At 39.6% G+C, this 24,061-nt stretch overlaps 3 protein-coding genes and 1 long non-coding RNA gene across 4 annotated transcripts; 3 read left to right on the top strand and 1 right to left on the bottom strand.

Annotated features, from left to right (window-relative positions):
* Positions 1–200: 200 nt before the first annotated feature.
* hoxa13a (homeobox A13a) lies at positions 201–2,301 on the top strand. Its single transcript, XM_047019440.1, has 2 exons — positions 201–1,025; positions 1,269–2,301. Exons 1-2 carry the CDS (start codon positions 362–364, stop codon positions 1,514–1,516), a joined length of 912 nt encoding a protein of 303 aa, XP_046875396.1. The 5' UTR covers positions 201–361; the 3' UTR covers positions 1,517–2,301.
* Positions 2,302–6,250: 3,949 nt separating this feature from the next.
* LOC124467542 lies at positions 6,251–21,650 on the bottom strand. Its single transcript, XR_006956085.1, has 3 exons — positions 21,548–21,650; positions 8,666–8,778; positions 6,251–7,125 (listed from the first exon to the last, which is right to left on the bottom strand). It is a non-coding gene; the product is annotated as an uncharacterized LOC124467542 (long non-coding RNA).
* On the top strand, positions 11,014–13,277 carry hoxa11a (homeobox A11a). Its single transcript, XM_047019847.1, has 2 exons — positions 11,014–11,659; positions 12,454–13,277. The coding sequence occupies exons 1-2, from the start codon at positions 11,014–11,016 to the stop codon at positions 12,684–12,686; spliced, it is 879 nt and encodes a 292-aa protein (XP_046875803.1). The 3' UTR covers positions 12,687–13,277.
* On the top strand, positions 18,004–20,575 carry LOC124467538 (homeobox protein Hox-A10-like). The gene is made up of 2 exons (XM_047019846.1): positions 18,004–18,862; positions 19,638–20,575. Exons 1-2 carry the CDS (start codon positions 18,004–18,006, stop codon positions 19,910–19,912), a joined length of 1,134 nt encoding a protein of 377 aa, XP_046875802.1. The 3' UTR covers positions 19,913–20,575.
* Positions 21,651–24,061: the final 2,411 nt, after the last annotated feature.

The following is a 24,061-nucleotide window of genomic DNA, read 5'->3' as shown; positions in this document are numbered from 1 at the left end:
AACAATTCTTTGTACACTCATTCGTGGTTTTAAACTCTAAGGTTATATTTGACGATGTCTTTAAAGATTTACTCATTATTCAATAAACCTCTTACGTTTGAAAAGCAAAAAGACAAGCCAAATCCCTTGATATGTAGGATCATCTTACAACGCCGCATTTTTCTACATTTAATTATCTGCATCGGGAGATGTTTATCGTCCTCTTTGCATATCACGTGGCCATGTCTTGGCCAATGATGGCACGCCCTCTCTGCACCCGTGCGCGTCAGAGTCCAGTACTGTCTCGGAATCAGTATCTCCTTTTTTCAGTCTCTGAGCTTTTAAAAAAAGAGCCAGAAGCCTCAATGTTGGATGTCGTGCTATGACAACGTCACTGCTCCTCCGTCCTCGCTGGGTCGACCCGTCGGTGATGTTCCTCTACGACAACGGCGGGGTTTCCGATGAAGTGAGTAAGAACATGGACGGCGGTTTTGCTGGAGGTAACTTTGCGGCGAACCAATGCAGGAATCTGATGGCGCATCCAGCGTCGTTGGCACCGAGCACTGCATACTCGTCGACTGATGTCCCCACTTCGGGCATGGGCGAGCCAGCAAAGCAGTGCAGCCCATGTTCGGCCGCGCAGAGCTCGTCAAGTGCGTCCCTGCCTTATGGATATTTCGGTAGTGGCTACTATCCGTGCAGAATGTCTCATCACAGCAGCATTAAGTCGTGCGGCACGCAACCCCCCTCTGTGTACGGGGAGAAGTACATGGACACGTCCGGATCGGCCGATGACTTCAACTCTCGGGCAAAAGAGTTCGCCTTCTATCCAAGTTATGCCTCAGGCCCCTACCAGCCAGTGTCTGGCTACCTGGACGTGCCCGTGGTGCCAACCATGAGCGGGCCAGCGGAAGCCAGACACGAAACACTTCTGCCTATGGAGAGCTATCAGCCGTGGACTCTCACCACTAATGGCTGGAACGGACAAGTCTACTGTGCCAAGGAGCAGCCACAGCCCGGCCACATGTGGAAATCATCAATATCAGGTAAATGGATAAACTACAGAAGTATTTTTGCATTTAGTCACACAACCTTCCATGCATATACAAATGTTTACGACATCTGTGGATGAGGTTTTTTTAATGCGTAATTTACAATGAGTAGGCTTTTGTAAGTTCTCCGTTATCCCTTTAGTAAAACTGGGATAAACAAATTTGAATGTGTGTGAGTATATGATCGACTGAAAACAGGATACAGGATAACTCTTTGTTTTTCCTTTTCCCTGCTAGACACGGTGTCTCATGCTGGAGGGGACGCAAGCTCCTACCGACGTGGAAGAAAGAAGCGCGTGCCATACACCAAGGTGCAACTGAAGGAACTAGAACGCGAGTACGCCGCCAATAAATTTATTACGAAGGACAAACGAAGGAGGATATCAGCACAGACGAACCTATCCGAACGACAAGTCACTATCTGGTTTCAAAACAGACGCGTAAAGGAAAAAAAGGTCGTTACTAAAGTGAAAACCATCAGCTAGTTTTGACGGACAACGATTGGAATTAAATGCCCCCCCCTTCCAACACACACACACACACACACACATACACACCCTAACACACAAGCTCACTCCGCTTTTCGATTTGAAGAACACACACTCTGTGGACATGTTTCACAAATGTCTACTTAGCCAAATGAGTTACTGGATCTATATGGACCTAAAATGTAGGCACATGACGCTGTACCTTCCCTGTTGTAAAATATTGTTATGGTGTGTGAAGTTCATATCAAGAGGAATGGAGTGTATGGTTTTATGCGACTTTTATGGCATGCAGTATAGTAGCCAAAACCTAAGCTCAGGAAAGCAGACATTCAGTGGTCTAGGCCTTTGTGGTGTACCTTTTACATTCATTTGTAGCTTCATTCAGTGGTTTGAAACCCCACAGGAAGTGACGGACTTTAGAATTTTAGACCTCCTTGTTAAATATTAATCGATTCCACTTCCCTTTAAAATATAGACTTGTGCTTACGAAGTTCAGACCCGACGTTCTTAATCACATCGAATCCATGGATCAATTATTCTTGTTATGCATTGATAATCGTCTGGGAACTGTATGTCCGTGAACCATAGCTTTTATATTGTGTGTGTGTGTATTAATGTGGATGTATATAAAAGTAAATGCAGACTTGATATCTAGTATTTTAAGGCTATATATGTGTTAGTAAAATCATGTCGATATGAAAGTATTACAAATCCGTCCTAATAAAACATGGACCTTGCTGAATTAGCCTAATGACCTCTACTTTGACCGTAACCCGAATCTTTATACACACTAAATTGGTACAAATGTCTATAATTTGGCAAATGTATCTATTTATATAATTGTATAATTATTACGTGTAAAGAAAGTAGGGGAAGCCCATAGATATTAGCCTAAGTAAACAGAAACGTGTGGGCGTTAAAACGGGCTGGTCGAAATGACTTTAAACGTAATTATATCTGGGTGTGATAACATAACCAACTGTTGATGTTTCTAGTCTGACTATATCTTGAAACATTTCATTTTAACAAGAGAGGAATTGTGTCTATAGTTAGACTGTGTAGAATTATAAGCCAACATTGCCATCTAGTGGTGGACTGTAAACCCTGTAACCTTTTTCAAACTTGACTTCGATACGCCAATGCCATGTTGCGCCACTGAACGCCGTCCACCACTGTTAAATTTATACTAATACCACCATCACTGCTACTAATATTTTTCAAAAATAAAAATGAGCGGTGTTAATGCTTTAGATTATTTAAATACGACTCATGTTCGTATAGGTCTATTAATGGCATGAAGGCCTGTATTCGGTCTATTAGTTATTTATCTTAAACATTTTTGTATGATGCTTTAAATTAGCTGGGTTATAAAGCCACACACAAATCTAGTGGTTTGTCTGACCTGATAACGTTTATTTTCACACAAAAAGATATGGTAGGCTACTTATGTCTAAAGCCAGGCTTTAAAATGTTTAATAGACTACACATTACCACCTAACTCTCAAAAAGCTTAGAACAACAGAAATATCAAGCCTCACACAGGTTATATAAAAAACATTGTTCTCCGTTATTTTGAAGATCTTAAAATTCCCCAGGAGAACCAAGTAGAAGGCAACCAACTAACTGTTTTGAAATAACGTAAGTCACTTTTAAGGTTAGTATGCTTAAAGACCAAGTAAATTTCTCATAGACAAATTCAATTTACTTTCAATTTTTCAGACGAAAGCTTTTGATACAGCCGCATTAAAGGCCTTAACTTTAGCATAATGCTAAATGGTAAAAATGCACAATTTTTGTTTCTTAAAAACGTTAAACTTCTTAGATATGCAATGCAGACGTATAGGCTATTGCTACTGCTAATCTAATTATTAGGGAAAACGTTAAACGTTAAAAATGGTTATCACAGATTCTAATAGCTTGACCTTATCACCAATACCACAAGCCATGAATGTTTACAGTGTTCATTAGACAAATGAATAATTTTGTTCCATTACCTTCACACTTTAGTTTGTTAAATTGTCTTCTAGAAGAGAGACATTTCTCTTTTATCATGCATAAGCCCATAAAAGCCCATAAAAATGACAATATGGAATCAAAACGGAAATGAATTCTAACGTTTCAGACCTCTCTCGACACTGTCGTTTGATAATTTGAAATGTACATCCTCGCCGCCTTGTTAGATCGATTTGGTTGAAGGCCAAAGCCTTCAGCATAGGTGTCATATCAGGCATAGGTGTTATTCGCCATGGTAGCCTGTTCCTATGTCTCTTTTAGTCCAAAATGAATATCTTTAATTTGCCCATCATGGACTTTTACAAATAGTCAACTAGCAGGCCTATCTTAAACTATAATGTATTTTACTAGTATAGAAAAATACTCAATGAAAATGTCTACCATTGTGACATCTGTTTTGGACATTTCAATGAAATCTAGGGCCCGGTTACCGAATAAGATGGTCGAGGTCGATGCACGTAAAGCCTCCGGTTTACCACCCAGCATGTAGATTGATCTTTAGAAAGTGCATCAGTAAGTCTTTAGAAGGGCTGTCCAAGGTGCTGAATGTAATCGTAAATAATCTATAGAACCAATTCCTTATTCGCATATGTCAAACAGTAAAGTCCAGAGTTTGTCTGACACAGCTTGGTAATATGATCCATATTCGCATATCAATTAAGATACATGCCTGTCCTTTATAGCGGATACATTCTTTATAATTTGAATACACTGCTGGAGGTTGAATCAACCTCCAGGTTGGAAGTGGAACCACTTTATTCACGTTGAAATCTTTGAGATGCATTCCAAACTCCAAGTTTGGAGAAAAGAAAATATCTCACTTTAAGATATAATTAAAGATTTAGCTATACCAAAATGTTTGAGCGAAGGGCGCAGCTGACTAGACAATGAGGAGTATAGGTCTTAAGGCGTGGCGGACAATTTTTCTAATGTGATGACCAAAATGGTCCATGCACGTGAAGAGCTAAACCTTAACACATTTAGGCTCCTTAACTTTCTTTTGATACTTGGCCAGTTATTTTATTTTTGATTCAACTTCACCTAGATTTCGTCTGGCAAATTAATATGAAAACAGCAGATTATTGAAAAATAATTTGAGGTAATTTTCAGATGCTGAAGGAAGCTGTAGGGTGCAAGAGTAGCAACGATCATATGGACTAACAACTCCAAAACAGTCTTATCTTCCCACGGAATTAATGTGCAATTAATTAAGTAAAGATGCTTTCTGAAAATAGCCTATATCTAAACTGGCACTGACGATGGTTGTTCTTTACACGTAGGTTAGTTCTTCGGCCTTCAACTGACATTAGAAACACTTTCTACGTCAGACAATGTTCAGACGCAGCATACGCGAGCGCGCACGCAACTCTTAGAGAAATTCAAACTGTGGTGGCAATAAAAACGGCCCAGGCTGGACTGGATTTTCATTCTGTTTATCCCCAGACTGTCAGAATGTGCTGAGTGGCATGTTAGGGTTTGCTTCCACCCAAAGGCCAAACGGGGAATTACAGTCTATTTCTTAAGCCTACCAATAGGCTAACAAATCAATTTGGCATTCTCTGTTGAGAAGAAATGTGTAGCATGTACAGAAGTTCGCAGAGCTGTCTGTCCTATTGGTTCGAGATAGATGGAAAATGGGGAAGTGAATTCCTTAGTACATGATCCATTATAGATCTCTTATGCGGCAGGATCAGATCTTAATAACGTGTTTAAGATGTAGACAAAGCCTGGACAAAGCCTTTACATTTAACGTGAATAATGAAACGTCTATAATAGTATATGTTATCATTTTTGTCTGGTTCTATGATTTAGCCATTCACTTCAACAGACAATTCAAACATCAAGATTGGGTTTATGCTTTTTAGAGAACAGAGAGAAAAATTGGCCTATCTTATTGACGTAGAAATCCTTTAGATCGTCAATAGATCCGAACATTTATTTTCGTCAGTCTGTCAGCCAAGGTGAATGAAGGCCGGGGCTAAAACCATGCTCTTTACATTGACCTTCGCTGTCTCTCTTGGTAATGGAGGGGAGGGGTGTAACCTTCAGCCAGAAAGTAATATACAAATAGCTTTGACTTAGACTTGAAAGCATGTAGCTGAGACTACCTCATAGAGGAATATCAGTAGAAGCTCAAAATAAATGTAACAAAAGCCTATATGGCCACAAACTGATCAAAGGCCTTTACCGCGGTCATACAAAAACACTTGACCATTATTTTAAGCAAAATGACTCCGTATTCAGTTGACGGCCTACAACTATGTAAAAACAGGCTGACACATTTTCGTTAGTTTTTTTTAATGTTGTGAATTTTCCATATAGTCACAGTGTTATAGGCCACAGAAAGGCCCATGACTTCGAAATACCCACGAAACACTTTTAGTATGCATGAAAACCTTGTTGTGTGGATTACGGACCAACATTTCCTGATTTGTTTTATGTCTGCAATTGAACAATCTACATAGCCTATAAACTACGTTATATACATATCGTGATAGGCTATATAATGTCTCATTGCCTATTTACAAGTAAATAGAATGAAAGTTGAATCCTTTATTTAAAGCCTGAATTGAATTTCCATCAACAAATTGTGTGTATGCCTATTGTGATCCATTTTTGAGTAGCCTACATATTTCTTTAGGCTATGGAAATATATCTCATAACATTTCGAAGTAAATGATGTCTGTTAGGTCTACTTCTCCGATTTTTTTTTTTAAATCAAGTTATCTTTAACCCAGGAACATTTTCCTCCTGAAAAAAATTAACGCTTACTTTATTCAGTCTCGAGTAAAATAACTCAACTAGTATAGACCGCAACAAAGGCTAATATTAATTTTGATTAGCCCAATAACTGCACCACTGGGATTAGGCTCCCAGATCAGGCTATTCTAGTTTTACAATTGTATACTAGAATGAATAAGGAATTTGAAAGTAGGCCCATTTGCGACACAATGACTAAATGTCCATGTCTTATGTGTACAAGCATATATGATGGACAAGCACTACCGGCATTACGGCATTTCTAAAACACAACAGTCATTGCAAGGAAGTTTATTTCTGTATACCTCGACCATGACCCTCGACATTCAACAAATCCTGTGGACCAACATGGAATGGTTCGGTTATCCAAAAGAAATAGCATATTGTTTAAACTATTCCAAAACTCCATGTCATGCTCAAATTACATAGGTAGATTATAAACATTTAAATTGGGTGATATTACAAATAGTGTATTTATTGCCTTTACAGAATAATATTCTACATAGCCTAAATGTTCAGAATTGATAATCAAATTACCATGTCCATTACCACAACGGAGCATTGATTTTCAGATCAAAATCTTTTAAAAGATCATCTAGGCCTATTCCGTCCATATGCGTCCGTCCAGTTAAATTAGGTCCTGTCGCCTTTAATTTACTTTGAAAGTTTGCAATCTAATAGTGATATCAACGTTTTGATTTGATCCGAGAGTTTGCAATGCCACTTCCTTTTATTGACCATGGAGTTGAGTTCTGTTTGCGTCTGTCGCCGTTGTGTGGTCTCTCTTCGGCCGCCATGTCGTCACCATCGCCCTCGGCCCACATTTCTGTCACCTGTGGATAAATTAACAGTTCTCAATGGTTTAAACAAGTTCACGCCTCCTGGTGTATTCATGTGTGTTAATTAGTATTACAGTAGGTGTGGGAGACTTTTTCATGTGTATGTGGGTAGCCTTTCAGTTTGGAAGCTAGTATTCATCTCAAAGCTCATATCAGTAGCCTAACAACAATGTTAACCGTCTACAGACAGCCAAGATCGCACATCATTCAAGTTCAAAAGCATTTTTTAAGTGAGCATAACAGTAATACAAGCGCAATACTTAGGCTAACACTATTTCTTGATTTAAGATACATTGAACATAATATAGTCCTTTGTTTTGAGGTTGTGTGTCATTGAGTGAGTTTAACAGCCTTGCATTGTTGTGTTCACTTCTGTAGCTTTTACACATCTTGAGTAGACCAACATCAACGGTATTTTGACATTCTATTGCTTTAAATGGTTAAACGTTTTATAGTGTTATTGTTAGGAAACATTATTTCAAGAATTTGCTAAATAAAGTAACAGGGCATTGAGTTCCTCTCAAAAAATATATCCTGTTTAATTGTAAATTTAGATTCCCTATGTGTTGGCCTAATATTTAGGCTTAATTTACTTGGACAGCCGAAAACCCAATATGAAGCTTCACTAAATTGTAGCCTACCATTTATTTCGCTTTAATCTTAGGTAGCTCACAATATGCACATTACCGTTCTATATGCCTACTTCGTGTAGGCCTTTAATGAGATATAGCCGTATCGGTCAAATTCGCATTTTTCCTTTAGAAAGGCTAAATTACACGTTGTAGCGTCTTCTGACAATTGTGTCATTTTTTATTAAATTTGTTGGAACCTTAAATAATAATAAATCTGCTCAACTTTGAATGAGTCTATAAAGTAATCCTATTAATAATAACTAAATTAATGTTCAGTTGGAGAACGCTTTTTGTAGCAGATTTCACTGACAATAACGTGTTTACATTATTAATGTATTTTCTGTGATCACCTGTGATCGCTGAAAGCTACAGACCACTAAAATAATATATAGCCAAATCAAAGATCGTATTTCTGTTCATTCTTACAATTCATTTTCAACCAATGTCTTTTTGATTCTTAAACAACATGGATCTATTTTCATCTGCCCAAAATTCCTGCATGCTGTTGCGTAAATTGAGTTTGCAGTATTCAGGGTGTACTGTTCCCTTAAATGGCGTCTTTAGACCCTTCAGTAAGGCCCTTCGCTGCAGGCGGTGGCCCAACTCCCTCCCCCGAACTTGAAGTCGACCGCATACACAAAGCTTCAGCGTGGTGGGCTTTTACGCAGTGATGTCGTGTCGTGTTTTACCAACGAAAATCCAATAGAACTAAAGAGATCATAAGTGCACATGAATCATATGTGTTTCGGAACTGATCCTGCTAGTCCTATATGAAAACAATGTTCATATGCTAAATGTTTAACTAAAGTAGGCTACTCATAACAAACGTATGCTTTTAAGTTTTGTCAAGTTTACTAATCGTTTATAAACTGGTAGTGCATGCAAGTATGTACAATTCTTACCTTTCTGTTGAGGTTTGAATCCTTATTTTTATGTCTCTGTGCAGCTTCGGCTTAATGACTTTGAGCCGGTGTAGGTGGCGACTTCCTATCACGCCTGGTCAGTTTTGTGGTGTCTGGCCGAGAAGGAAAAAAAGGCGCAGTAGATTCTGTAGGAGCTATAAAAACTAAGGTCTGTGAGGAGCTGGCTTTGGTTTTCGTGGGCACCCTGTGCTCAATTACACATTAAAAGCTCCAGCAAAAGTCGTAGAATTTGTCGGGATTGACGAAGAGGCGGAGCGTGTGGTTGCACAGGCACTGGTTTGTTTGTGTCCCTTTATTCAAATAAGCCCAAGCGACGAATGACCCAAGAATATTCGTGTGTTACTTTTTTTGCAGCAGGGGTTTAGCTCATTATCGTTTCTTAGTAAATGTGATTGTTCAGGATCGCGTTACACATGCCTTCCCGCCAAGTCCTGGAGCCCATGTGTATGTTGGGTGGATTTAGGTAACGTACGGTGGGGCCGGGGGAGTCCCTGCGGTCCTAATCCGTTCACAGGGTCTCTCAAAGCATATTAGCCTCAGGTTCCAGCCACTCCAAACATGCACTGTGGTCACTGTGGTGTTTTGGGGTGAAATAACTTATTGCATTGCGAAGGATTCCTTTCTTCACATATTATAATCACAAACTAGGCTATTGCATGCAACATGGATAATACGGACTTTCTTTAGGCTGCGTCATAGATCAAGAGATATTCCATTAAGTGATTAGGAGTTAAAATGGCCCTACAATTGAAAATGGATAGCCTATGTGAAGGGAAATTGAGTTCGTTTTATTTAGCGCGTTAACTATGAAATGTTACCATGCTCATTTTAAGTTAAAATACGCTTCACATTTGCTCTCTTTCTTTCACTGTAGTTCATAGCCTATATGAAAATAGAAATGTAATGTTTGCGTTGAAATAGCACCCCAAAGCATTTTGAAGGTCTCAATAAATAATGTGCAATTTCACGTTAAATAGACATTGGACATACAAGGCCCAAAAAACAGAATGACATTCATGTAGACCCTCGTCACCAACACAACATGCATTGTTGTCAATTAATAGGCCTAACTGTAATATATGTGCGTAAAATAGGACTGGGTGTGGTTTTCTTATGAGCCACTGTGAAACTATGGTTTTTAAGCAAAGAATAAAACAACAGGTAAACCCCAGCCAACTAGAAAAACAACGTATTCATTCAGCACACGTCATGGCGTTTGGGCCACTGCTACTATTTGTTTCAAATACTCCGGCAAACACTACCCTATCAACTAGTAGGACTAATCAATTTTTTTATGTTGTAATATTCAGATATCTCATGGGTTCCTTCTGAAAAGACTATCGATCGCATAGGCATTCGGTATTGCTGTCGTAAACCAAGCTGCATAATATTGACAAGCTTTTTTGAAACCTTTTTGCAAAACATTATATTTCTAGATGCTATGTAGCCTAATGATGTTTGAATTTGAAGAAACAACTACGATAAAATAGTTAGTGTCTGCATGACGAAAAGCCTGTTTGCCTGCAACCTTGGTTTATTTTGTTTTGCCGCCAACTTCAACACCTGATTGCATTCATGCTTAAACGTCAAGCGTTACTTGAACATGACCATCATCGCCAAATGTTGGGCCGAAGCAAATTTCATGTTGTAAATTAATGAATGTCAGAAAAATAAACAAAATCTCGTTATGACACTAGCAAAGCAATTTGTCTTGATAATATTTCTTAACTCGGGAAAATGACATATACAAATAGCTCCAAATTAAATGTCAAACCACACACGGAGATTGATACCTCGATTGCAATTCGTGGTTTGCGTACATTCTAAAAACCAATACAATTATATATATTTTTCTCTGACTTGCTGCAAGCAAAGGCTTTTATTTTAGAACGAGATGACGATAAACCACCAATGTCAAGCTTTAGGACAACTAGCTCTAAGTCTAGTCACTCAAATTCTCTCTCTCTCTCTCTCTCTCTCTCTCTCTCTCTCTCTCTCTCTCTCTCTCTCTCTCTCTCTCTCTCTCTCTCTCTCTCTCTCTCACTCACTCACTCACTCACACACACACGCACACACGCACGAATTACTCCACATGCAACACCCCTTCCCCTCACACACACACCCACACACAATCTGTCAATTTCTGCCCTTGTCACGTGACCCACGCCTCCCTGGAATGGATGGTGATGGCTCTCCACGTCAGCTTACGTTTCAAAATTTCTGCCTAGCGGAACCTGCTTCAAAGAGGCACGAGCCACGGCGCTCCAGAGCCATGTTAAGGGCGGCTGTAAAGGCGAATCCCAGATAGAACAGTATAGAGTGAAGGAATGATGGATTTTGACGAGAGGGTCCCCGTCGGATCGAACATGTATTTACCTAGTTGTACCTACTATGTGTCGGCGGGGGCAGATTTTTCCACTCTCCCCTCATTTTTGTCCCAGACCCCGTCTACTCGCCCCATGACGTACTCCTACTCCTCTAACCTGCCGCAAGTTCAGCCCGTGAGAGAGGTGACGTTCAGGGACTATGCTGCCATTGATGCGTCCAGTAAGTGGGCGCACAGGGGAAATCTGCCCCAATGCTATCCCCCCACAGAGGACATGGTGCACAGAGATTGTCTGTCGGCACAGACTACCGTGGGGGAAATGTTCGCCAAAAACAACCCTGCTGCCGCTGCCGCGTATCACCACCACCACCACTCAGGCTCGGGATCTGCATCCAATTTTTACGGTAATGTTGGAAGGAACGGGGTGCTGCCTCAAGCATTTGACCAGTTTTTCGAGACGGCATATGGAAATCCAACAGAAAACCATTCAGCGAACGACTACTCAGGGGACAAAACGGTCACCAAGACGGCAAGCTCTGCGCCGGAGCACGCACCATCATGCCGGGACACAGAGGCGAAAGAGCCGCGCGAGGAGACCAGCAGCCCAGAGTCTTCCGGCAACAATGAGGAGAAATCGAGCAGCAGCAGTACGTATTAAGTCAGCGCCTTGGTTATGAGAGAAAGTTTGCAATCTAGCGCGCTGCTGTTAAAATTTTTATATGCTGTTTTATAAGCATATAAGGTTTATAGAGGGCCTGTAGATTTCCCCAACAAAACTTTGTTATAAACTACAAGATCACGTGCTTGGAATTGAAATTGGCCATGAAAAACATTGGACCAGTATTTTTTTTTACGCTCTCAAACATTTTCAATAACCACATATAATGCATTACCATTAATTTATCGAGATACTGTCTTCTATTCGTCTTGTGTGTCATAAATGTAGACTACTAGCTAGTTTCACGGATTATTTGCGTTAAAAGAGCACTTGGGTGTAATGAGGGTGGTGGCTCTGGTTTAGGGGTTAGGATAGCACTACGGCTAAAGCCAGCCGTGTTCTGTAGCTAGATCGTTATGTAGTCTATTTGTATTCATATCATGGTCTCAAAAATAACCCTTGAGCTAAATGTTTTATCTTATTATGGATGTTGATTGGCAAAGACAAAAAAATATGTACCCTGCCAAAAATCATTCATGCTTTAAACGGATATATTCAAGCATTGTTAGCTGTACAATATAACAACTTCATTTGAATTGTTTGTAAGTTGTCTAATTGTGAAATATGTAAATCGAGAGATTGAGTTCTGGTCTGTGTTAATTTGACCACTGTGTAATTTAGCTGTGTAGCCTATACCCCAAAAGTCCATATAACAGTCATGGATCTCCTGAATTGTTTATTGTTCCTGTGACCTGTATATTCTCTGTTTTTCTCCCACCCCAGATGGACAAAGGACCCGTAAGAAAAGATGTCCTTATTCAAAATATCAAATAAGAGAACTGGAGAGAGAGTTCTTTTTCAGTGTGTACATTAACAAGGAAAAACGGCTGCAGCTCTCTCGTATGTTGAACCTCACCGACCGTCAAGTAAAAATCTGGTTTCAGAACCGAAGAATGAAGGAAAAGAAATTAAACAGAGACAGATTACAGTATTACACCACGAATCCTCTGCTATAGGATTCATTGCATTTACAGACTTGACTGCTGTGTCTTTTCCTCAGACGTATGGCTGCAACAAAACGACAGTGACCACAACAGCAACAACAGCGCTCAACGGTTAATTTCAAGTTCGAGGACAATTTACTCTCCTGATTTGAAAATCAGCATGAAGACATAGTATGAACATTAGACTCATGAGACTTTGTTTAAGAGTTTTTCTGTCATCACAAAGACAATTGTATTTTGTCCAGACATATTCTAATATTATTGGAGCGCACAGTCTCTTTGTTAATTTTCTTTTCACGCGGACAACCTAATCAGTCTATGCACTGACCTTACGTTTTTGTAATCAAAATAACCCTTGATTTTAATTTTCTGTTATTGAATCTTAGGACTCTCAACCTGGGTCGGTTTACTTGTATGATGTCGTAGGCCTACAAGTTAACACTTTTGGTTACGGACTTTGTTATGACCAAATATGCCTTATGACTCTGCACAGACAGACATTGTCTCTATTTGTTAGGTTATTTATTTTGTGGCCATTGTTTACTCATTTGTAAAACTATGGCTATTGGGATACCATGTTTATTTAGTATGACCCCAGCACATGTTAACCCCATTTTCCTCACACAACACATTGTAGTTGATAATGTGTGTATCTGATCACGCACACATCTAATTTTAATTTGTGGTATACGGATACAGACGATGATAACAGCTCATACCAGATATAAGGACTAAGCTTGTTCAGCATCGCTGTGGGTTGCATTGTCGAACTCTGTGGCACACCTAAATACGCACTATAGGGCCGTAGTATTCCAACATAGGGTTTCATAAAACATTTAAATTGTTCTTTACTGCAGTCATGTAATGGAGAAAATCCTTTTGAAATGTAATGTCAGGTATCAACTGCTTGGTATGGCCCACATTATTGTGTATTATCCTACATTTCAAAATTAAAATTGAAAAGGTTCTGGAAGGAATTCTTTTTTGTGTCTGGTCATTCTGGTTTTCAGAGATGTTATGGGGTTTTTACGCACGCTTCTCTTTGTATTGCAATATTACGCACAGATATATGCAACGATTGTTGGTGTTAAAATAAGACAGGAAAATCAAGTTTATCAATGGAGTAGATGTCTGCTTGTAATAGGGACAAACGCATTCTAGTTGAGGTTGCGAATGCAACATCATATAGAAGCCAAAGGATCTTACGTGTGTCTATAGCAATATATCTAACCATATAATACGAAAACTTTTACTAAATTGTTTTTGGCTTTTTAGCATTTTAATATCTATACAAGTGTTAATAGAATGTTTGTAGTTTTCAGAATACTTTCTAAGTCCATGTTATTTGTTGGGTTGATTATTGGGCAGTTACTGCATAATAGACATGGTTATTTGAAGTTGTGTGTTATCCAAACCTACTATTGTATGAGTCTAGTCATTGCCTTTGAACTTCTATATTTTGTGTGCATAACATTGAGCGTAAAATGGTGCTGGATGCTGACCACGTGCTTTTTGGTAAACTTGTGAGCTGTCATTTAAGGATCGGATTCAGGACACTGTTTTCACAACAGTCTCTCAAGCAAGATTCGCCATATTTGCTGTTATCATCGCTCTGTTTATGAGCGCCTGCTGCAGCGCATTGGCGTTCATATATGACAGTCAAAAGGGCCATAAAGGCAGGGAGAGAGGCTGAAGTTTATGGTTGCTCCTCTTTGCCATATCCGGCCTTGCCTCGCGCATCCTTTACGGCGCGTTGGAATTCCGTCCCTAATTACGGGACATCTTCCCCGTTGCCGCAGCAACGCGGCAATAAAACCTGTCTGAGAGTCTGAAGCATTTGTACAATTGGAGTGCAGTGCAATAAACCGTCTGAGACCCAAGGTTATTAACTGTGTTACCAAGAAGGCGAGAGCGACGTTAGGGAGAGGACGGATAGGGTAAGCCTTAGCTCGCCGACCACCTCGACTTCACTTTTTGAGTGCTTTTCTCCCTTCTAGGTTTGTCCAACTTTGAATCAATGTAGTGGCAATGGCTGAGCTGGAAAATGGACTGTTGTACCACCGGGCGGCGCTGCTGAGACCAATGTCATGGCCGTGGATCTTTTCCTTTATGCTGACAAGAACCCACCACAGCCTTCTTCAAGAGTCTCAAATTATTAAACACGCATGCAGGTAAATCGTAGATTGCCACAATACCTACACTTTTTCATCCACTTGACGGAAACGTTCACCTCTAGTTTAAACACGCACCATTGTCTTTGGTCCTTTTGTTTTCATGGTGATAACACGACTGTTTTGAAGATTAAGTCAATGTTCAGCATTTCAGAACAGGTCACTGGCCAATAATGTAGGCCGTTTCTGATGGCCTGAATAAGCATCAAATCTGTGTAAGTCTTTATTCTGCAACGCGCTACTACATTTTGCTGAACTGGAAAATGTAGCATAATGCAAGGTAGGCTATGCTGTAGCATACGAGGCATAGGCCTACTGCATAAGTAAACACCCTTTCTTTAGCCTAGTGCTTAAGGTCAGGGTTAATATCTTTTAATTATAAAAAACTGTGAGCAATTTACGTTTCAATTTCTGAACACTAAGCAATGGATGTTGAATGCAAAATGTATTATTAGCTCAATCGTTTTAATCAATCGTTTAAAACGCCTTTGGACAACCCAACTTAGTTAAAGTTGGCCCTATAGTCTCGTTTGAAGCCATTTATTTTGGAATCCACAGGAACTGTGTTTGGTGTCCTTCCAAAAGACATCATTCTCTCTTCGTGCCAAAACGATAAAATATGTGACTGAAAAAGTAGGCAAAGATTTGGTAGTGATAGCCATATACGTGTCCCCCTTTCCGTCCTGACTGTAGAGAAAAGGAGAAGGGGAGATATTGGGTGTCATTCTAAGGCGTGGGGGGGCGGCCTTGCATGTGCGTAGACTCACTTTCTGAATCCTTTGTCTCTCGTGAAAAATAAATGCTTCCGCTGGATGTAATAAAACGCCGCATTATTGTTCATATAACTGCACTCGCGACGAACATGATCCGTCTAAAACGGCCTCCTCTGCCACTATTGGGCTTGATCAAAGCCACTGGTCAGAGTAAACTGCTAAGGTGGAAACTATAGTCGGGCAGCTGTGAAAATTAAGATTTAATAGCTACAATTAATAACGGTAACACAATATGTAATAGATAGGCCCCACATCAACAGTGTGCTGATAGCGGTGTCATGCATATGCACATGATGAATTAACGTCAACACGGTATGTGTTGCTGATTTTTCCAACACGCAGCTTAAGTAACTTTATCTTAAATTTAAGTTAATTTAGGTAGTTTTCTTGAAGTTTTTGTAATTTTGTCTAGCTTTCCTTACGCTGTTTTTGATCTTGCGATGCGTCAATAGTTTTCAAAGAGGCGCATATATAGCCAATTTTCTCCCCTAAAATCTCTTTACTCTAATAATTGATTAATTAGCGTCATATTGTGTCTATTTAACTCATAAATATATTAAATAATTGTTATTTGTAATTTTCCTTTTTCTGGGGTCAGTTTCACTGCAAGACACATTCTCCATCCACAATACATTGCTAATAATATGGTTTCAAAACTAAATCCTGAATTAGCATGTGACGTTTTAAACCCCAATTTATAAATGTTACTTCAAATTCGTCTTAGACAGACACCATAGGGTGGAAGCAAACCCGGAGGGCCCCAAGCCACCTGGCCTGGTAATGGCAAAGCTGGCCGTGTTTAACTTCAACCTGGAGCTACAACACATGGCCATGAACACTACAAAATGGAGGGAGAGTTTATTATGTCCCAATACTCCAAAAAGGACACAGATGAACGAAACAAGTTGGTTCCGCAACAATATATATACATAAGCCTGTATCTTAATTTGTAGCCTAATGTACAAAATGGTAGTTCATTTAATATGATTTATTTGGCTAAAGCTCTCCTCAAATGATTAGACTATTTAAGAAAAAACGTAAAGGCGATGTCTAAAGTGGACGAACTACGGAATTCAAATAAATTAGAGGTGCTTGGTCACCAATTACTAGTAGCTAACCTATACTGTCGAAATCTTTTTTCAATTAGCCTTTAAGTTGTCTAATATGGTTACTTTTATATAGGCTACAGAGTAATTTTTTTTCTTTCTTTAAGTAGCCTACATCAAGTAATACTTTGCTATTAAACAACGTGCACAATAACAGCTATGGCGGCTTTATAATATGCAGTTTTATTTTGAGGTAGATTGCCACCACCTTCACAATACTGTTTTATTATTGTCAATACACTGACTTACCACTTCATTGTGGTACTACTTTAGCAAGGAGTAGCTAATTACTTAATTCAATGTGCAGATTCACTAACGTTAAGAAACGTTTATTTGAACGAGAAGATCATTTTATTGATGGTGAATGTATTGACGGGCTTGTCAATGTTTATACATGCTTCATTGCAATGTGGCATGATTTATTTTGATAGTATAGTGATTTGTTATGGAATACCTCATTTAACTGCTACATGCAAATAGGTAAACGTTTGTTTCACTAGTTCCAGCTTCAAACGATATACAGGTATCCTTGACTTTACGGAGTCTGCAATTTATCTGCATCTGAGGACTGCTCTTTGCACCTATCCCTTCAGTCCAAACACGCATAGACTTATCTGCAGTTAAAGCATCTAACACTTAAAGTTAATGTTTTTGCAAATTCATCCTTCAAATGTAGACATATCATAGCGTTTTAAAATGATTATCAGCCTGACAAACTACGGCTATAATTAATTAAAGTTATGGTGCCCTTACAGATTGCATAATACTAGGATATATGATTTTGTCTTAACCTTTGTTGTGTAGCCTACCATACAATCCTACTTTTGCAGTTGCTTCCACTTTTCAACAGTTGCTACATTTCTCTTTCGAATGGATAAAAGCACATGGAAGAAATGTATAGGCTATATTTTGCAGTGGGCTGATATGTCTGCGCCTATTTTTAAACCAAATAAAGAAGCGTCATAGTAGCTTAGGTCGTGTACAAGATAGTTGACTTCCTTTTTACGCACATGGTAGTGTACACACGTTTTTATTTTCGAGTGTTCAACAGACGGCCTCGCCCCTTATGGCCGTGCATTAAACCGAGGTGAGAGAAACACACTGATTGCAGGGCTGTCTCTTTTCTCTGCCTTAGCCACATGACAGATATGGTCCCGGCTGCTACGTAACTTATGGAATGGGAGGGACTGATCGTCTCCAAGAGTTCCTATTGGTTAAAGAGTCTTCCCGGTGGAGAGGGGGGTATCTCTAATCATATCCAACATGTTTTGCAAAAGAAATGTCAGCCAGAAAGGGCTATCTTCTCCCTTCGCCAAAATACACTACAATAATGGCATGTTCGGACAGCCCGGCAGGAAATGCATTCTTAGTGGACTCTCTTATCAGTACCCGGACAGACAGCGGAGTGGGGCACTATCCAGTGAGCGGTGTATGTGTGCCCCATAACACCAGCACAGAGGTGCCTTACGGACTACAGAGTTGTGGATACTACCCAGGTATAGTCAAACGGAACGAGGTGGGTCCCCAAAATATGATGTCCGCATCAGGCGCATACATGTCAGGCATGGAGATGTGGATGGACGCGCAGAGGTCGTGCCGAATGGACCAGGAACAAACTGTGGGTCCCCAGGTTGCACCCTGCTCGTTCTCTCAGAACATTAAAGAAGAGAGTGCATACTGCCTCTACGAACCGCAGAAATGCCAGAAAAGCTCGACCGCCGAAGACCTCACGTACTCTAGGCTAACCACAGCTGGTTCAATTTCGGGCTCGTGCACAGTCGCGGACGGAGGAGGCAGGGGTACAGTGCCTGTTCCGGGCTACTTCCGCTTGTCTCAGACACACGCACATTCTCATAAACTTTACCACGGCCCCCAGTCGAACCCTTCCCATTCTCACTTTGGCCTACACCCCCCTGCCCCGACTCGCTACCACACCCCACCACCTCCGACGTCCTCTGACCTAGCCACGGCGCACGAGAAGAGAAACACCGAGGAGATCGTCTCCTCGGCAAACGTGCCCCTCCAGACTCATGCTCCACCAGGAGACGAGGAAGCACGAGCGTCCTCTGATGCAGAATCTTTGTCTCCTGACGAACCAGAGGAGGTAGACAGAGAACGACCAAGGAGGACCATTGACGGTAAGTGAAGACCATAAAAGGTTTGGTCAGCATCAGACGTTTTTTATGTATGAAAGGCAGGTATGGCGACGCATAAAAGAGGTAAGACCAGTCGGTCTGTCAGTGTAGTTCTGAGGTTTCTATGGTGTTTAGGATCAGTGTGAAAATGACGTGGCTGTCTACATCGTGGCTTCTCTAAACAGTAAGCCGAAGGTTCTATATGGCCTATTTAAAGGATTACTAATTCTTGTGTTCAGAAATGCGCAACACAAAACTGTTAAGGTACGTGTGAAAATAATGGTTAAGATCTGAAGAATGTACTGGAGCAACAATGATAAAGTTTTACTTGATAAGAGGTCATTTGTTTAGACTGTAGACTTTGATTCATTGATTTTAAGTGTTATTTTTTTAAATTTTGTGTGCAGTTTACAATTATAACGTTAATCGTAGTTATGATATAATACGTAGCCTATAGGCCTAAACATATAGCTGTATTCCTTTGAGACAAAAAATAACATCACTATAACTGCCATACAACAGTCATATTATCCCTTACCAAGGTGTTTCATGTTTTTATACTTTTTGTCTTCTCACTTGTGTTAATGTAAACGTTCTCAAGTTCAAGCAAAGTACAAGTTTGCTTGGAGAGGCCTATCGCTTAATGCAGCCTACACGCGCGCGCGCGCGCGCGCACACACACACACACACATACACACACACACACACACACATATACATACATGCCGAGCCAATTGTTATAGCTCTAACCTAAAAGCTTGTATCTACCATTTTTTAGGAGATACAAAAAGTGAAAACAGAGCCAACTGGCTGACAGCAAAAAGCGGCCGGAAGAAACGTTGTCCTTACACCAAGCACCAGACTTTGGAGCTCGAGAAGGAGTTCCTCTTCAACATGTACCTGACTCGCGAGCGTCGCCTAGAGATCAGTAGGAGCGTGCACCTGACTGACAGACAGGTCAAAATATGGTTCCAGAACCGCAGAATGAAATTGAAGAAAATGACACGGGAAAACCGGATTCGGGAGCTCACGTCTAATTTTGTTTTTTCATGATGACGGAAATATAGAATTTCACTTCCCCTGAATGAGTTAGTTGCAAGTATTAGGAGGCAAGTCTCTAGGCCTAATAGACACGCCTCGTTTGTGCATCGTCCTATGTACGTTACTGATAAAACGTGAATGCTGTTCTGTTGCTGTGTATGGTGGTGTACATTGTTTTATTGATTCAGTTTTGTTTATGTTTGCCCGTTTGGATAGGGGTCGTGTATAAGTAAGTCTAAAGGATGGAATTTGGGCAAAAAGCAGTAGTCTGGTTAGATTCTATTCTATTGAGGGGCCTATGTATTTAACTATAAAAGTAGGCCTACATTTATTTGGTCTTTCCAAATATATTACATATATTTGTGACCATTCTCTGAATTGATAGCATGCACCAAAACGATGCTGAAGCCTTCTACCTTATTTGACAATGTGTAGACCACACAAAACATTGACGGCATGGAATACGTCTGATCTATTTGATAAATCTTCACTAAAAGGCTAGACGTAGCCAACAAATTATGTGATCATTAAGGATAGCCTAAATGTAGCCTACATTACAGAATTGCTCCTTCATGTTGAATAGCTTTGTGTTTTTGGCCAAACTGGGGGAATTATCGGCTACATGATCAGTCAATCACGAGTTTATTGTTGTGTAAAGTACGCTATTCTGTAAATATAAGGATAATTCTGTGTACGGCGTAATAAATTATAAATTCACATTTGCTGAGTGGTAGATTATTATCGGTTCCTATTTATAGTTTGAAGTGTTTACTTTATATTATAGGCATTAACTTATAACATAGGCTACTTCTATTGGTGGCCAAACAATATACTGGAGATTTCTAAAGCAATGTGTTTATAGGGGGGGTTCTTCGGGTTGTTGATTGTCTTAATTTTTTTGTACACAAACAGAACTGTTTTAAGGAGTGGTGGAACAGCTTTCGGAAACAATTTAGACCTTGCCAAGACCATAACTTGTCTAGGCCGAAGCCCTGCATGTAGCTCGGCTTTTGTAAAGTTTTATTACTCGCTTCTAGGCTATATGACGATTCCCGCTCCCCACAAAGATTCAGTCGTGTGAGAGCCATTAAGACGGAGAGAAGGCATGAGACAGTGCTAGAAATTGGACATGCACGGATAGTAGCCTAGTATCTGCTTCTCTGGAATGATAGTGGAAAAAACTCGTCGAATAAATGGTGAGTGAATTTATCATTATGGCTGGGAATTTGTGTCTAACAATTTTAAAAACGATGCTCTGGTGAAAACATTAGTAATTGAACGTGGAAATATATGTTCGGATCACTTGGGTTATTTACTACATTCAATTTCGAAAACACTGCTGTCAAAATCAACCCGAAGTCCGACGAGAACGTGGTGTTATGAATTGGCTGTTGTATCCGACTGTCGAGTGGTTTAGGTAGTTTCATGTTGTTGGGATCCATTTTAAAACTCTGCAACATAAAACTGTCTTAATTGCCCCAGTGAAATGCATCTTAACTTCATTCAACCAAATGTAGAGCATACTTGGTTTTGGATTCGCTGCAACATTAATTTAGCCTATGGCTGTTGAAAGTATAGGATATATTACATTTAACTTGCCAAGACTGACTTGCTGCAGTTCATCTGTCTTAATATTTCCCGACTTACATTTTCACATTGTTCGACTTGTAGTTGTTGAGCCTTGGTATCCCTGGGTCTAACATTAATCTTGCTATATGCTAACATTTTGCGGGTTGGACTTGGAACTAGTGTGAGGCTAGCATGTTTTCTGTCACTCGTGACGACGACGTCAGACAAGGCCTCGGTTACGACCAATGCAGTTGAGGGGAAGGGGAAGTTGAGTGGACAACAGCGACCTCAGTGGCGCGCCGGTGGGCAATAGAACCGGATGCTTCCGCTGCGCAATAGAGAGGCAACACAAAAGAGGGGAAGGGCTTTATGGTGATATTTAGATCCACCAGACAGGCTGTTATCTGCGGGCAAAAGAAGTCAATAGCCCCTGTGGTAAACTGTGTCCGTGTTAAAAACACCCGGATTTGGTTTACTGCCTGAGAGCCATTGCCCTGTGTCTTTCCTTTTCTTTTGAAGGTGTCTGTGCACTGCTTTAGTGCGCAAATCCTCACAGTCTCTTAAAATTCACAATAATTGTCCAACAATGTGAAAGCACACCTAACATATTCAATCTTCTCTATTTTGTATGTTTTTTTTTTTTTTTACTGTGGTTGAAGGTTATTGCACAACATGGTCATTGTTATTCACATGTTTGCAATCTTTCAAAAATGAAGTGGATTACTTAGCCCTGAATTGCCTGTGGCCATTTAAGGTGTTGGCCCAGCTTTTAGTTAATTTGATGGCAACAAATAGATTTCTGCGTGCAGGCAATCGCCTTGCTCTAAATGTAGTTTTTGTGTTGTTGTTTGTTTAGCCTAAGTTTAGTGAAACATAACGGAGCTTTACTTTGTAATTTCCCTTCAATGATTATGGCCTATAATTTTAGTAATTCATCCCATGGCTGCTTTCGTCGCCTTCGAAATCAACACCCCAAATCCCGTCGCTGTAGCCTTAACTTTGCATTGGGTCACTTGCAATAGAGTGCTTTGCATTTTTGCTTGAGGTGTAATACGAACGCATTAGCCTATACATTTGCACTCATATTTTGATAAACATTTTCAAAAGTAAGCGTATGTAGGCCCTAGACTACACACATACAAAAAATGACTACATCTACACTTAACACACAATTTAGGATAGCCTACGCAATTTTATTTTGTTTCATGCACTGTTTGAAGGCGCTGTCTCTAATAATAATAAATATATGATAGAAATTATAACGTATTTATATAGTATCTTAACGATATGACAATACACGTATTGGGTTAATGTTCTTGATGAAACACATAGGTTGGCCGAAGTAGGGCCTACAATTTTATTCAAACTATTTTAATATTTCTTGTTATGCTTAATTCTAATTGAATACAGCCACACGCCAAACTTAATATTTCTAATTTAAAGGAGGCCTACGCTTTGCTTAAAACATTGATTAAAAAGATCAATGACTGATTTTATACGACAACGATTAACCTTTTCTGTTTAGTTTAGCTTGCAGAAGTGTAATAGTTTAGATTGTATAAAAGTAGCATGCAAATAAAAATTAATATAGCCTACCCTATAGATTTAGGTAATTTGACGTTGTGCGTAATTTCCCCCATATTTAGATAATTTTTGTTTTCATGCATGTTCGTCTGCAAATTTGAAAACTACTGTAATTTCAACTATAATTGTCAATTTTATGAAAGCTATTGTTTGCAAGATAAATAGGCTAACTTTTTCGTACACATACATGTTTTATTGTTTTTGTCTTTATTTATACGTTGATTGAATTGCATGTAAACATTTTTTTACTATTGGATAAAGGCTACACGATACGTTATGTACGATATATTTTAGGCTAACTGACAAGATCAACAAAATAAATAATTGAATACCATTTAGTTATTTCGTAGCTTATGCTACCATGGTAAGACGGTTGCAGAGAGAACGTGAAGTTGTGCATAAGCTTGGACATTTTTGTCCATATTTTTTTAATTGTACATAAACATTTTTGCGTAAATCCCTCTTTCTGTGGTAGGCTATGTAGTGGGTCTCTGTTTTGGCTATAGGCTACTGTATGCCTGTTTCTTCGTAGTACAAAAATATGTTATTAAAATATTAAAATGTAAGGGGCATCTTGTCAAAGCTGCTTAAACCTGTAGCATGCGAACATGGTTACCTCTTTTTGGGATGCATTCCATAATAATAGGGTATACGTGGTGAAACTTCAGAACGTAGGCCTGTGCACGTTTATGTTATTATGTTTCATTCGTGTCGTCCAATATGGCTGCCGTAATCCTTCTAAATAGAACCCCTGTGTGGTTTCTGTTAATGTCTTTGGCTGATGGTCCCTATAAAATGCCTTGTTAAATTAGCTTTCTAAGTATATGTTTTATATCGTTTTTATATCTATATTGTGATTCAAACACCTATTCTGTTTGGGACATCACTTCCAATATTCTCTTTTGCATCAGCAAACACTATCCCTTTTAATTGTCGATATATGCTAGTCTTAAACTATAACAATTCTTTGCTTTAAAAACTAGACGTTATTACATTTTAGGACACAGA

The sequence above is a fragment of the Hypomesus transpacificus genome, chromosome 4 (genome assembly GCF_021917145.1).
Source record: "Hypomesus transpacificus isolate Combined female chromosome 4, fHypTra1, whole genome shotgun sequence".
Taxonomy (NCBI): domain Eukaryota; kingdom Metazoa; phylum Chordata; class Actinopteri; order Osmeriformes; family Osmeridae; genus Hypomesus; species Hypomesus transpacificus.
Note: the sequence above shows the minus strand (reverse complement) of the source record. Positions and strands in the feature narration are given on the sequence as shown.

Coding starts and splice junctions, on each gene's coding strand:
- hoxa11a (XM_047019847.1), top strand. CDS start 11,014: ATGATGGATTTTGACGAGAGGGTCCCCGTCGGATCGAACATGTATTTA. Junction 11,660..12,453: donor GGAGAAATCGAGCAGCAGCA/GTACGTATTAAG, acceptor CTCCCACCCCAG/ATGGACAAAGGACCCGTAAG.
- hoxa13a (XM_047019440.1), top strand. CDS start 362: ATGACAACGTCACTGCTCCTCCGTCCTCGCTGGGTCGACCCGTCGGTG. Junction 1,026..1,268: donor GTGGAAATCATCAATATCAG/GTAAATGGATAA, acceptor TTTCCCTGCTAG/ACACGGTGTCTCATGCTGGA.
- LOC124467538 (XM_047019846.1), top strand. CDS start 18,004: ATGTCAGCCAGAAAGGGCTATCTTCTCCCTTCGCCAAAATACACTACA. Junction 18,863..19,637: donor ACCAAGGAGGACCATTGACG/GTAAGTGAAGAC, acceptor ACCATTTTTTAG/GAGATACAAAAAGTGAAAAC.